This window comes from Passer domesticus, chromosome 19 (genome assembly GCF_036417665.1).
Source record: "Passer domesticus isolate bPasDom1 chromosome 19, bPasDom1.hap1, whole genome shotgun sequence".
NCBI classification, from domain to species: Eukaryota; Metazoa; Chordata; class Aves; order Passeriformes; family Passeridae; genus Passer; species Passer domesticus.
The window spans coordinates 3,510,241-3,524,207 of NC_087492.1; the positions used below are offsets into that span (position 1 = coordinate 3,510,241).

Genomic DNA, 13,967 nt, shown 5'->3' on the forward strand with positions numbered 1-13,967 from the left:
CCATACCAGCAAATATTTTTGTATATCCTGAAAATTACCTAAGTCTTAAGAGACACAGGAAAACTGTTGACCTTAGTGAATCCAAGAACTTGGAGAAAGTTTCAAGAACCTTGAATCCTAGTGTTTTGTCTAAACCACTGGAAAACAGTATCTAAAAATCAGCTACACTAGAAATTCAGTGTGGTCTAGAAATTAATCCTGATCCTCTACCAGTTTGCTAACACCTGATCCACAGATGTGTTTCATAAAGAGCACCCACGTGGTGAGCTATGGCACAGTAAATAATGCACTGTAAACACACTTCACTGTGTAAACAAGCTTGGAGCAAAATTCATCAAGAACTTCATTTTATTTACTCCCTGAATGCACAACAAAGTTGAGGGGTTTGATGGTTATCTCACAGCAATCTAAGTGCAGAGATAAAGACTCCAAATCTAAACCTGTTTCTTGGAGGAATGATGGACATGCCAGCCCAGCTCTGGGCAATGGGATGGCTCTGTCATTTCAGGCACTGCCTTCACAGGGGGAGCACAGATCAGGACACAAATGTGTGCCATAATAATAAAGTAAGAAAGAGGCATCAGCCAAGAGATTTCTCTGAAAAGATCCTCACCTTCCAAAGACTGACTTAGAACAAGCAGCTCCCTGGCTGTGTGTGTGGGGTGACTGAGCAGCATCAGAGCTTGCATCACTCACCAGCAACCTCACACTGCTTTAGAGGACAAAAGGCCAAGTGGCTTCAGGGCTTTAATGTCAAAGATGGTTCATTGAGCAGACTTTATGCTTAGCAAAGCTGAGCAGCTTTTTCCTTATTCCTCCCCAGAATGTTTTGGGCATTGTCATATGCTTGTACTACAGAAGTTGCAGTTACCCAAAGCCAGCTCATGAGAAGTGAACGGAAACATCTCTTTTCATTCCAAAGGAAAAACAACTTTTATGCTGTTTTCCTCAGCAAGCTGAAAACTTGGAGAGAAACTTCGAGCTAAAAAAAGCAAAGAACTCAAAAAGATTCATATTCTGGACTGTGGTTTCTGCTGTCTTAGCTCAAGGGAAAATATGGTCATGGGAAAAGGGCCTGCCTGGAGCCAGAGTTTTTTCAGCTTTGACTGTTCTAGCTGGAGTGGCTTTAAATCAATATGTTGCTATTATTTCTTCATAAACAGAAATATTCTTTATGGGCTGTGTGATAGCTGTTTACAAGTGAAACAACCACTTGTATCGTGTTTCCTAGCAATCGGTGTCTCATTCAGATCTTACACACAGACAGTGATTGGGCAATTTGAGAGGTTTTTACAACATTAGTTCCAAGTTTCACTGATTCAAAGTGTTAAATCACCCTCCTAGAGGAGAGTTCCTGCACAGAGAAGTGTCAGCTTTGCCACCCTCTGCAGCTACACGCAGCTGAAACAACACCACACCTTAGAAAAACAGATCTTGCACAGCTTAATTTTGAAGAATCTTACTGTCCTGTTATTGTGGACTGTCTTTAGTACTGCAGTTCACTTTTGTCTTTAGCCAGGACTAAAGCAGATTGTAAATATAACAGAATTCCACACTAACCCTGCAAAGACCACCTACAGACAAACCTGCCCCAGGCAATCCAGAGAATTTCTGTCTGTCTGCAGTTGTTATACACAAAATGTGCTCATGCTGCCCAGACACACGGTGCCAGATCCCAGCAAGTGTGGTTATCATTATTCTAAATGCTGTCTGAAGAGAGCTTCACCTAGGAATTGTGATCCCCATAATGCAAAAGAATTGTCTTCTGCATTAATTAGATTTATGAGAAGAATTAACAAAAATATCTGATATTGTCTCTCTTGAGATTCCTCAAGGCTTTTCAGAACAACACAGTCAGCTCTCCTGAATGTTGAAGTGAACTTCAACCCCCTTTAAAACTGGAATTCTACTGGAAAGGAAAACCAGTTACCTGTGATCAATGACTGTGACATCAGAAGCAGGAATCCCCAGGACACAACAACTCTGTTCCAGCTCTTTCTTACGAATTTCTCCTTGATTGTAATAATTTCCTGAAAAAAGCAAACACAGCAACACCATCTAGCTCAGTTTAGGTTCAGATCAAGGGGTCCAAACAGTTCAGCATCTTCTTCCTTGTTCCACTGACAGAGAAATTAAGGCAGAACTGATATGGCAAGACTGCAAAAACTTAGAGAGGCAAAAGAAGAGAGAAAACCTAATCAAGATAAAGGCAGCTGGGAAAAGTAACAGAGATCAACAACTAAGAGGGAAATGGGATTCATCATCTTAAAACATTGGCTCCTTCTTCTCTGAATTATTTTCTTCTCATCTTGCCCTGACATTCCCTTATTTCTTTCTTGGCATCAGCCTGCAAAGTCCCTGCCAGAGCTGTGATGCCCCTTCCAGAACATCACTCTATGCAGGGCAATACTTGCAACTCAATTTTAACTTTGAAGTAATAAAATGAAAAAAATACAGTTGAGTATTAATGTGTGATCCAAGCCTGTAGTCAGCTGTCTTGAATTACACTAGAACTTTTTATTGTTGTGGGTGTGAGTCATCTCAATGTAGCATTTCTCTGGAGCAGCGTTGCAGTCTGAGCCATCACTAGCGAGCTTTGTAAAATTTTCAAAGAAGGAAAGAGTAACTAGAAGGGAAAAAGCCTCTTCCCAAAAAAAGCCTGTGACTGAATGACTTTGGGAGACTGACAGTGACTGACTGTGGGATGAAGCTTGGATTGCAAGCTCCAGCTCCAGCAGGGTGAACTGAAGAGTGCAGCTTGTCTGGAGTGACTGAGTGAGTACAAGAGGCTTCATTCCAGAGTGATTTTTACCAGGCCATTACCAACACAGTGCTGGAAGGTGGCAGCTTTTGCTGCAGTGCAGTGTCACAGCAGACTGCAGTGATGTTTATCCAAACAGTCCCACTGCTCTCAAAATACCTGACTTCTGCTGGGCCCAAAGAAACAGCTCCACAGCTGCAGAAATGTGTCAGGACATCAGGAGGATGTCAGTGTCCACCAGAAAGAATGGGCAGCTGTAGAGAGCAAAAGCAGCTGAAGAGCTGCTGCTGCTGCTGGACCTCATCCATGGAGCACTCACAACAGAGCCAACTACTACAGAGAGCAAAGCACATTTAGGCTGAGTTATTAATTCAATCTAAGATTATTCAGCGTGTCAAAGACTGATTTCTTTTTCCCAGTGCTGTAATTCTACCTCATTTCTAAGTCAAATTGATTGATAACTGAAAACTGCAAGTACAATGGTTTTTAAGTAATGATTTTGTCTCAGCATTAACAATTTGCAGTGTCTTTGATCAACTCACTTGTCATCATCAATCACTCAAACAATGAGAGGATGAACCATCTGAATCACCCACAAGACTAATCAGAGGCTTTTAAAATAAAAATCTCTTAGCTCATAAAGGTGCTCTCCTCTACATTTCCTCACCAGTGAGAAAGTACCCAGCAGGAAACATCAAACACACTGAATGTGTCATGCCACTGAATGAGGAGCAAGAAATTCAACAAAATAAACAGAAATACAACACCTCTTTGGAAAGCTCCCTACCAGCAGCAGTGTATTAGTCCCCAGAACTGAAATGGCAGAGTTGCACCTCAGTAATCTCCCCACAGCCATGGAGAAGCCAAATGGGGTGGACAGACCTCTGTCCCTCAGCAGAGACAGGGAAAGCTCTGCACTAAACCTTGACTGGGAGGTGCAGAGCCATCAGTAAAGTTCAGTCCCTGTCTTCTCAGCTGGATGGTGTGGCAGGACAGAAAGCCTTGGAAATGTCAGAAATGCTGGCAGTGAACTGGCTGGAGCTGCCAAAGGCACAGGGGGCTCTTTCCCAAAGCTAAGCAGCTCTCAGTGTGAGAGGTCTGGTACTGCAACAGGGTCTGAAAGATCAACTCAAACGAGGCTGTTTCTTATGCACAGAAACTTGAAAAGTGGAATAACTGCTCAGGTGTCAGCTCTGCAGAACAGTCTGGAGCTTCAGCAGATCACAGGAAGAACACAAACGTGTCATGTGCTGTGAAAAGTTCTTGTTCTGGGCAAACAGTGGAGCCTGTAAGGACTCTCCACTCTGCTCAGCCCCAGCAGCAGTGCTGCTTCAGTTTGTCATCACTGCCCTTCCAAAAACTATGTGAACCAAAGGAAGAGTCCAAAGGAGAGGGATGAGAATGATTGGAGGTTTAGAAAACATGATCTATGAGGGAAGACTGCAAGTAATCAGGCTGTTTAGTCTAGAGGAGATAAGGCAGAAGAGGCAGATAACAGTCCTAAAATATGTAGGAGGCTGTTACAAAGGGATACTCTGATTTCCGTGTTCCTGTCGGGCATGAAAAAATAAACAAACAAGCTTAAATTACACCAGTGACTCAGGGAAAAGCGATTTGAGGAAAGCTAAAGCAGCACCGACACAGACCCCACGGGCTGCGGCACCTCCCCGGACATCCTGGAGAACAAACACGCGGCTGCAGCTCACGCAGGCACATCGGTGCTGCCTGCAGGTCGGCACTGCTGCACCGCCCGGCCCCGCGCTCCCTTCGGGCTGTTGTTCCACCAGAGGATGGCAACGCAAGAGCTGCTTTAGGTGTGTTACAGTGAATGTATCGCGGCAGTACAGCTGGGCCATCCAAACAAGTCTTCTGCCAGACAACAGAATTACAGGGAGGAGCCGAAAGGCCGTGCTGGTTCTGTGACAGCACACCGACACCGCCGCGCAGTCTGAAAGCGCCTCAGCGCCGCAGCTTTCAATTTGAACACGTCCCCCTCCGTTCCGTCACGACACGCTCTTGTACAGGAGAGGGGAGGCGAGGGAGGGGAAGGGCGGGCGATGGCCGCGCCGTGCCTCAGTTTCCCCACAGCCGGGGGCACGGAGCCACGGCGGCCGCCCTCCCGCGGCCCGGGGGCTGGCGGAGGGGAGCTGGGCGCGTGGGTGGTCCCCGCTCACCTGCGGAGCAGCAGAGCACGGCGGGGGCGGCCCCGGCGCTGCGCAGGCCGAGCAGGGCGGGGGCGAAGAACATGGCCTCGTCATCGGGGTGCGCCGTCAGCACCAGCGCGCGCCCGCCCCGCGCGCACCACCCGCGGGGCCCCGCGCGGCCCCGGCGCAGGCGGCGCGCGCCCCCGAGCAGCAGCGGCGGCAGCAGCAGGGACAAAAGCAGCAGCAAAAGCAGCGGCGGCGGCAGCGGCGGCGTCCCCCAGCACCACGGGCCCGCTGCCATGGCGACCGCCCCGCGCCGCCGCCGCCCCGCCCGGGAACGCCGGCCGCGGCGCGAAGGTTCCGCCGCGCGAAAGGGCCCCCCCCCCCTCCCCACGGCTCCCCCGTCCCCGCCTCGGGGCGGGGCCGCTCGGCCGCGGGAACGGGGCCCGGGCGCTGCCGCTGCGGGGAAACATCCCGCTCGTGCTGCCCCAGGGCCGCCCGCGAGCAGCGGGACCCGGGCCTGGCCTGGCGGGGCTCAGCCCACAGCGGGGCCCGAGGGTGCGCGCTGAACGCCGGCTGCGCCCCTGGGTGAAAGCCGCATTGCCCCTGCTGGTGGTTCCACAGTGATTAACAGTGAAACGAGTGGAGCTTTTCAGCCTCTGGTACCTCTTGTCGCTGCTGGGCTGCGTGGGTTAAGGGGGAGCTCAGAAGCAGGGCAGGAGGAGCTTGTCTTCAGGCACGTTCCGTGGGTATCCCCAGTGTGGCTGCGAACTTTTGGGTATGGTGTGGAAGTGAATTCAACCGCTGGAGAAAGCTGCAGAGCAGAAGGAGACGGGAAGCATTAAAATAAACATGAAAGAGTCAGTCAGATGCACGGTGGCGTGGATCTTTCCTTTTCCTGACAGGCAATATGGAAGACAAGTGTACAGAGCAATGGTGGAGCGTGGGAGCTGGGTGGGTTAAAGCATAAAAGGGGAACACAGTTTGGAAGAGTTCTGAGCAGGTGTACGTGGGCTGGTCTTCCCTGCCTCTTATTGGGACGCCTTTACCTCCCAAGTGATTCCAAGCCAGAGTCATTGCCTTGTGTTGGGATTAGACTGTGAACACCAGCCTGGAGATGTGGCGTGGCACTTGTAACCGCTGCAATAGCACAACCCTCGGCACAGCGCGTGTTTTCTGAGCGATCCTGCGTGCCGCAGGGCGAGCCCCAGCTTTTTAGTCTTAATTGTGCGGGCACCCCTCCTGCACATGTGGGCACGACTTCTCCATTCTATGGAAATTCTGACCACGAAGTAATCCAGCCTTGCCTAACGCTGTGTCTTTCCCACAGTGAGCCTGATTAGAGATTCATTTGGGATTTTAGCACATCCCGAGCTGCACGTTCGCTGTGCAGATTTGAAACTCCTGAGAACGCAGGGAACGAGTCACACACTCCTCATTCCGGGGGAGGAATGAACAGGCGTTTAACGAGATTTAAACCTCTCTCACATTTTCGGAAGTCACTCGTCGCCGGGGCTCGGGCCCGACCTCAGGGACAGCGCGGGAAGCACCGCGGACGGGGCGGGAAGAGCCCTGCGGGACCGGACGGGCTCCGGGCGATGCTCCCGCGAGGAGAGCATCCCGTGTTTCACCGGCACGGCCGCGGCCCGGGCCCCTTGTGGGTTATTATCAATTTCCATCGGTCCGGCGGGGCGCTGCGGCTCCCCGGCGGTCCGAGCCCCGGGAGCCCCTCACGGGCCCGGCCCCGCTCGCCTCATGGCGGCCGCGCCCCCCCCGGCCCTCAGCGGGAGGGGGAAGGAGCCCCTCCCCGCCGCACCGGCCAGCGGTCCTGGAAGGGGCATAGCACCCCTCTCTCCCACCGCCGCGCTCTCCGGTGGATTTTCTCAGCGTGTTGCTGCCTGTGCCTCACAACACACCGGTATAACCTGAGGAAGGGGAGAGCCAACGTGGCCGGTGGAAGGCACCGAGGCGCGGCGCCGCGGCTTGTTCGGTATCTGACAGGACCTGGCGGGAGGGGGCGGAGCGCGCGGGGCCGGGGGAGGGGAGGCAAGATGGCGGCGGCGGCGGCGCTGAGGGTGAGGTGAGACGCCGCGCCCGCCCAGCCCCGCCGGGACCCGCCGGCACCCGCCGCCCGGGCCGCCCCCGCGCCGCGCCTCGGTAAGCGCGGGGAGCCCGGCGGGGCGGCGCGGGGGCAGCGGGCTGAGCGCCTCCGCTGTGAGGAGGAGGAGGAGGGGAAGAAGGAGGAGGGGGAAGAGGCGGGGGCCCGGCCATCCCGTCCTCCTCCCTCCTCACGGGGACGGAGCCCTGTGGTCTCCGGGGGGAGGGCGCTGAGCCGGGGTGCCCGCGGGGCAGCCGCCGGGGGTGCGGAGGATCGGCGGAGCAGGGGCGGGGGTGCCGCGGGGCTCTGCCCCACTGGCGCTGAGGGGGCGCGGGCGATGGCGGGGCGCGCAGCGCTGACCCGCGCCGGGAAGTTTTTGCAGAAATCCCAGAGCATCTCCGTGCTGGGTGTTCATCCTCGCGCTGCGGGCAGGAGAAGTGCAAGTTAAAAAAAAAGAAAGGAAAAAAAAAAAATTAAAAGAAGGGTCAGTTCTTCAGGATCGTCCCCTTGGAGGCTCGGCGGTGGTTCCTGAGGATGTGCTGCGGCCGCAGCTCCGTGTCGGGCGGGCATCGCGGCCGCTGTCAGTGCCGGGGAGTTGCTGCTGATGCTGACGCTGAATTATTCATGTGGGACCTGTAAACATCCCCGGCTTCTGTCATCTCCGGGCTGCTGCAGGGCACAATGGAAGTGGCTTTTGCTAGAATTGTTCTGACTTGATGGTAAAGAACTTCGTGCTTGGTGATTTTTTCTGTACTTAGAAGAGGTGTGTGTATCGAGTTGGTTGCAGTTAGGCAGGATTCGAGGTGGATGTATGAACTGTCAGTGGTAGACAGGCTCAAGTAAGCAAGTGGATATTGTGAGCAATCTGTTGTCCAAAATCTGCTTCTTCGTGTTTCACAGATATGGTTTTAACAAGTCTGTTACCTTTTCAAGCCTGTAAATATTGGTGTAACCTAGGACAACTTTCTACAGTGGGGATGTCTGGTCTTGATTTTTGTGTCATAATTCTTTTATTAATTTTCATACAGCACTATAGTTATGAACTGTTTGAGCTCAGGGATTTTTATCCTAGGCAGGATGATTTGAGAGGTGAAATCCAGTGCAGTTATAACAAAAGCTGGTGGTGGTAAGTGGGATGGCACAGTGCAAGTGCCTGAAGAAGTGGACACAATTGTGTCACTGCACACAAGGACCGTGCAGCTCTGTTGCAGTTTTGCACTGGAATTTTATTCCACAGAATGTTGTTATTCCTGATTAACTAAACAACCTTGACATTTGGAAAGGAAGTCTGGAATATTTGAAGTGGATTTCTAGTTAGCTGAAATGTGGTGTCTTGTGTTGGGGGATGAAAGAGCTTCGTGCTTAGCTCAGGGATTCAAAAGTTCAGGGGAAAGAAGCCAACTGCAGTGACCCTTTTTTGTGAAAGCGTGGTTAATTTTTTCTTTACATGGCTTTTCTTTGTGATATGGTATGGGCTGCTGAAGAAAGGGAGCTCTTTTGTGATTTATGTGCAGGGAAATTTGTTTGAAATGCACTGTTTGATGTTGGTCACTAAAATGCCTAAACATGTTGCTGAAATGTGGGAAAGAGCAGCATTTTGGAATCTTCTCTAGGAGTTGTAATGTGTGCTTTTTAATGTGTGGAGAGGATGTTACAAGTGCTTGCTTCCACGTGTGTTGCTTCTCTCTAGCTTCTTTATCATTGCAGCCATCAATTAAAAGTAACTCTCCAGACTGAAATTACATGCACAGGATCAGAATATATTCATTTTGCCACATTGTGCTGCTGCTGTTTTGTTTTGAATACACTTTGTCTCTCCTGCAACCACTCGTTTTAGTTGCTCTTTCAGGGCAGACATGTTTTCCGTTGTGATCTAAAAGGATCTACAAAACTCTCTCAAAAACTGTGGTAGAAGTAGGGACAGACCCTAAAGCTCCTTTCCAATTCCTCCCTCAAGTCCCTTTCCACAGTCCTTGTGCTCCTGTGACTGCATCTTCTGAGTTATTTCATTTCTCAGTTGTAGCATGAATGAGAGATGCTCGCAGGAAAGGGAAGCTGCCTCTGCTTCAGCTGCTGTTAAATGCATGAAAGAAACTGGAAAAAACCTTCTGTAGTAGAGAACAATATTTCTTATAAATAAGAAATTTATACTCTTTCAAAGCTCTCTGCAAAAGTTCTGGTGAAATGTTTTATTCCTCTATATGGCCTTTTGCCTACAAAGTGATTTAAATGAAGGCTTTCTTTGCTGATTGAAAATGCTATTTAGAGTTCTGGTGTGTGTAGTGACTTACATTGGAGATGTTAACAATTGTTGCAGCTGGAAGGGGTCTGTTCCTCGTGCAGGTGCAGTGCAGCACAGAGCAAGCTCAAGAACAGACCTGTAACCAGACAGTGGTTTCATAATGCAAGCAAACGTTTCCTGGGTGCCAGGCTTGAGCTCTTCAAGTCATTTATGTTCTTTAGTCAAATCTGAATCAGTGTTTCAATGTTGGGCTGTTAACTGAACACGGTACCTTCCCTCCCTACTGCAACTGGTCCAGATAAAAATTCTGACCTGTGCAGCACTGCTGTCTGTAAATATTTACTTTGTGATACTTCTAAATCATGCAAATAGCCAGCACAGTGCTGAATGTATCTTCCATTTCAGTGTCTGCTTCAGTGATTCTCCCTCTAGTAATGGGCTCTGTGAGGTTCCCTTTCCCTTCCATGCTCCTCCAGTCCTCTCCCAGGCTCTCTTGAATACAGCCTGGGCCTGCTGGGGCTCTGCTCAGTGACTTGTGTGAGACAAGGGCTCAGTCTTACCTTGGAGCTGTGCTTCTTCCCAGTATCCTAAGAGATATTCCCATGTGCTTGCCCAGCTCTACATCTAAACACTCATAGTGTTGCCCCTCCCAGACTGACTTGACAGACCTTCTTTTTTTCTTCAGGCTCGAGGAAGATGTTGGTTTTGAAGTCAGCAGCTTCACCTGTTCAGGATTGCAAAGGTTATTGCAAAATTTAAGATACTCTCTAGGTACAAAGATGCATCAGCCCTCTCTGAAAAATCCTATTCTTCCTAACTTTCAGCAGTAAAAAAAATCTAGAAATGAATGTTTCATGCAGACAGATTACCTGGACAAACTGTTGGCCAGGACTTAAAAATTCTGTTCATGTTGAGTGACTGCTCTTGGGTAAAAGTGAAAATGAAAATACAGCCACAAAGGTGTTGAGGAAAAGGACACCTATAAACGAGGAGGGGTGATGTTAAGTGTAAAACGTGCTTGACTTGCTTGTGCCCAGTGCTGCAGGGAAAGGACATTTGGGTAATTCTCTTTTGTGCCCTCACCATGTCAGAGGCTCTTGTCCTGTGGGAGCTGCAGACAGCCCAGAGCATTCCCTGGCTGTGGGGCACAGAGCTCCATGGGAAACTCTGGAAGAGCAAATGCTCTCCTGGAGGGATTAAAATGTGTTCACGTTTCAGGGAACACGGCTAACAAATGTGAATATAAATCAGCTGCAGAACCGACTGATTCCTGTCCTGTTTGTCAGTGTTACAGAGTTAACACACAAGTTCATGACAAGTTCAAGTGCTGCTCAGCAAATGAGGCAGGCATATGATTTCAGATCAGCTGCACTCTTCACCTCATTAACAATATTTTGGGGCAAAATTATAAATTACTTTAAGTCAAAAAATTGTATATACCCTGTAGAGATTTGTCTCATCAGGTTCATATTTTTCAACATTGTTCTATTTTAATTCTCTCAGAAATGCTGGATTTGCAGAGAAGGGGTATTTGCCAAGTGGGAATTCTCCCATATAATCATTGTAACTTCATGGTTTAGCTGTCTTGGAATGTTGTATCCAGAGCTTGTAATAATAAATTTCACTTACTTGTTCCATTTTAGCCATTATTTGTATAGGTGCTGATGTTTCTCTGTGGTCTCAAAGATCAGACCTAAGCATATCTAGAACTTTGAAGTTCTGGGTTGGTTTTGAGTTTTGTTACTCCAGATCTAAAGGATTATTTATTATTTATACCACTCATAGTTCAAGATCTCTTTTCATTCCCTGCCTCTTTCTGTGGCTTGGAGGCTGTTGTGCGAGTCCTAGTTGGAGTTATATCTTTATATATTGTTGCATTTCCAGTGAAATAGAGTATCTTAAATGTAATCCTAAAGGTAGAGGCAATACACTTTGTTTCCAGAAGGCCCTGGTGCATTTCCTGTGGAGTATCAGAATGGACTAAGTCATTGTTCTTAGATACAGTTAAAAAAACCCATTGTTTTAGCCTTTCTGTACTTTTTAGTTAAAATCTAGACTTGATTGTCTCTGAACCCAGTCAGCTGAGGAGAATTATGAAGCTGATACTTGGTTTGCCCTGACCCTTTCTTTATAAGTGTTTTTTCTTACAATCCATCTTAGTTTGTGGATTTAGTCAGTATGGACTAGTCAAGTTATATTTCCCTTTCCAAACCAAAGCTGTTTATAAAAGCTGTCACTGCAGATCCACTTTTAATAATCAGTGAACTACAAGAAGATCCTGGAAACCTGAAACTGTGACCACAGCATTTCTTGGCTGTTAGGTGACGTCAAAAGGAATTTTACCTGCAGGTGGATTAACAGTGAAGGAATAAATTCATGTGCAGGAGCTGTTCTTGAGCTGTCTACACTTTCAGTCCAAAAACAGAGAAGAAAAACGGTTTTTCTGAGAGAATATTTTATACATAGTGTGTGATGTGTATGAAGTTTGAGGTATGACTAAGTCATAGATGAAATGTGAGGAAAGAGGTGAAGTGGAGCAAACCTCAGTGAGTTGTTGGACACTTGTGGGTGAGGATGAGTTGCTGAGGAGGGTTTTTGCAGTTCTTAGCACTGTGGTTTGTGTAGCATCTCTTGAGTCTCTTGCCTGCTGCACTGGAGGATGCCTGGGCTGGTTTCTGTTTCACATTGCAGCTTTCAGGGTGAAGTTTGATTGCTCCAGAGATGTTTCAGAACCAGTGGAATTACCCTGTGGCAGGGATAGGGCCCTTCAAAAGGGGTGAGGGAGATGTCTGGGGTTTGGGAACTGCTGGAGTCACCTCAGAAAAAAACTGTTTCCTCTTGGGAATGTGAGTCCTTCCCTGAGCAGTGTTGGGGCTCTGTAGGGTTTGCTTTGGACATTCAGTTCTGGAGATTTGGGTTCTTTGGTTCATGAAAATTTTTCATGGTGTGCATTAACTGTGTGCTATTTACCATATTGGGACAACCAGGAATCTGGTGTTCCTTGGAAAATGTTTTTAGGAAAGAAGCTATCTTTGTTCCTATGACATACTTTTAAACAAGAAAACCCTGTAATGTTTGTACCCTTCTCAGTTTAAGTCATCACTCCGTGGTATTTTTAGTCAAGGAAATGTCTACATCCTTAATTTCCATTTCTGAAGGGAGGGCTTCCTCCTACCTCTTTTGGCTGGTTTTGGTGTTATTGTGACCCTCCTTGGCAGAGGAGATCTGGATAAGCTCCATGGCAGGGTGTAAGAGCTGTTCCTCCATGAAAATCCAGTGGGAGCTTTCCTCCCTCAGGGATTCTCTGCATCCCAGGGTGTTATGTGGTAACTGGTGAGTGGATGCTGGAGATCTGGACTCTTACTGGAAGTGGATGTGCTCAGCATCCCTCTATTTTTATTTTATGTTTTGGTAGGCAAGTGGATAATTGATCAGAAACTTCCAAAGATGTTGATGTGATCTTAGTTTTTTTTGTTATTTCCCCTCTATAATGCAGCAAACTTGTATATGGCCTGGGTCCTGAAATCATGTATTAGCTACTTTTCTTTGAGATCATAAATTACAGGAGGGATTAAAATAGAATTTCCAGGAGAGGAGTATCTTGTCAGCTGAATTTGATCAACCCCATTGTGGTAGAGCAGAAATTCTATTTGTATTTGTAGCAGGAGAGAGAGAGAGAGAGAGAAACTGTTATTTAAAGATGAAGTATAACAATGTGATCCTGAGATCTGGCAAGAGTTTGGATGTAAATTACATGTGTAAGGATGCAACAGATTTTCACCTTTGGCAACAAAAGTTGCTCTGAATGACTCTTTAATACTTATTTAATATTTAGTATTCAAAAACTATTACTTGAAGTACTTTAAGCAGCTGGTTACCTGTGAATGGGGAATCTTATCTATTGAAATATGGAGTATAAAAACCTGGTTTAATTTTTTTGGCTCCCTTGATGGAGATGGAAAAGTCTTCCTAGTACAGAGTCAATGTGACATCTTGAATTGACAGCTGTAATGCTCCTTAACTTGTGTCACGTCTGTAATTGGCTAAATTAAAGTTTGCCATGTGTCATGGAGAATATGTCAGGCACTGTAGAGCTTTGGATGTTCAGAAATAAGATTATATTGCACATTAATGGAAATTTCAGGGCGTGAAAAGGGTTGAATTCAGATGTTTGGGCTTTTCTTAGCATGTATTTTTCAAATACTCCTGTTGCTTGATTTATATGATGTTAATAATTAATGGAGAGAATGTTGCTCAGTGTTGGTAGTAAAACACAGCCTCACAGATGTAACTTTTTTTACTGTATTTCTAGCAGGGATAGAAATAGTGATTTTTCCATCAATAACTTTGTGAGCAGAGGGAGTGCAACTGAATGAGATTAAAGTTCTTGGGAATTTATGGTGTATTTGGGAATTGATGGTTCTGTCTGTCACAGAAGAAGAAAAGGCGTTTGCACATGTGGAATTGTCTTGGAAAATTCAGCAGTGAGTTGTTCTCAACTTGGAGAAAATACATTCATTGTTTCTGTTCATTCCAATAGCATATGTCCTTGTGCTTTGACTACAAGCTTTTGAGTCTTCTGTAGCATAAAACTGAGTGAAAAAAGATTGAAAAAATATTAGAAGAAGTGTGGAAGGGGCCCTGAGCTTTGAGGATGATGCCTGTGTTCTGCAGAAATGGGAAGCACAGTACTCTGGGGCATATTTAAATGACCATGACTCA

General features: G+C 47.5%; 2 protein-coding genes across 8 annotated transcripts in view; one reads left to right on the forward strand and one right to left on the reverse strand.

Moving 5' to 3' along the window:
- The window catches only part of PIGL (phosphatidylinositol glycan anchor biosynthesis class L), a 52,329-nt gene extending 47,095 nt beyond the window's left edge, over positions 1 to 5,234 (reverse strand). For 2 of the 3 annotated variants that reach the window (XM_064395006.1, XM_064395005.1), the window contains exons 1-2: positions 4,936 to 5,163; positions 1,931 to 2,030 (exon numbers count right to left, since the gene is read on the reverse strand). In XM_064395006.1, coding sequence (XP_064251076.1) covers positions 1,931 to 2,030; positions 4,936 to 5,019 — 184 coding nt within the window. In that variant the 5' untranslated portion in view covers positions 5,020 to 5,163. Of the gene's footprint in view, positions 1 to 1,930; positions 2,031 to 4,935 lie in introns of all 3 variants that reach the window. The other variant, XM_064395004.1, reaches the window with a different exon arrangement.
- A 1,694-nt stretch (positions 5,235 to 6,928) lies between these two features.
- Positions 6,929 to 13,967, forward strand: part of NCOR1 (nuclear receptor corepressor 1) — a 55,542-nt gene continuing 48,503 nt past the window's right edge. For 2 of the 5 annotated variants that reach the window (XM_064394994.1, XM_064394998.1), the window contains exon 1: positions 6,929 to 7,062. The gene's annotated coding sequence lies outside the window, so the exon portion shown is untranslated. Of the gene's footprint in view, positions 7,063 to 7,344; positions 7,723 to 13,967 lie in introns of those variants that run through there. The other 3 variants (XM_064394996.1, XM_064394997.1, XM_064394995.1) reach the window with 3 other exon arrangements.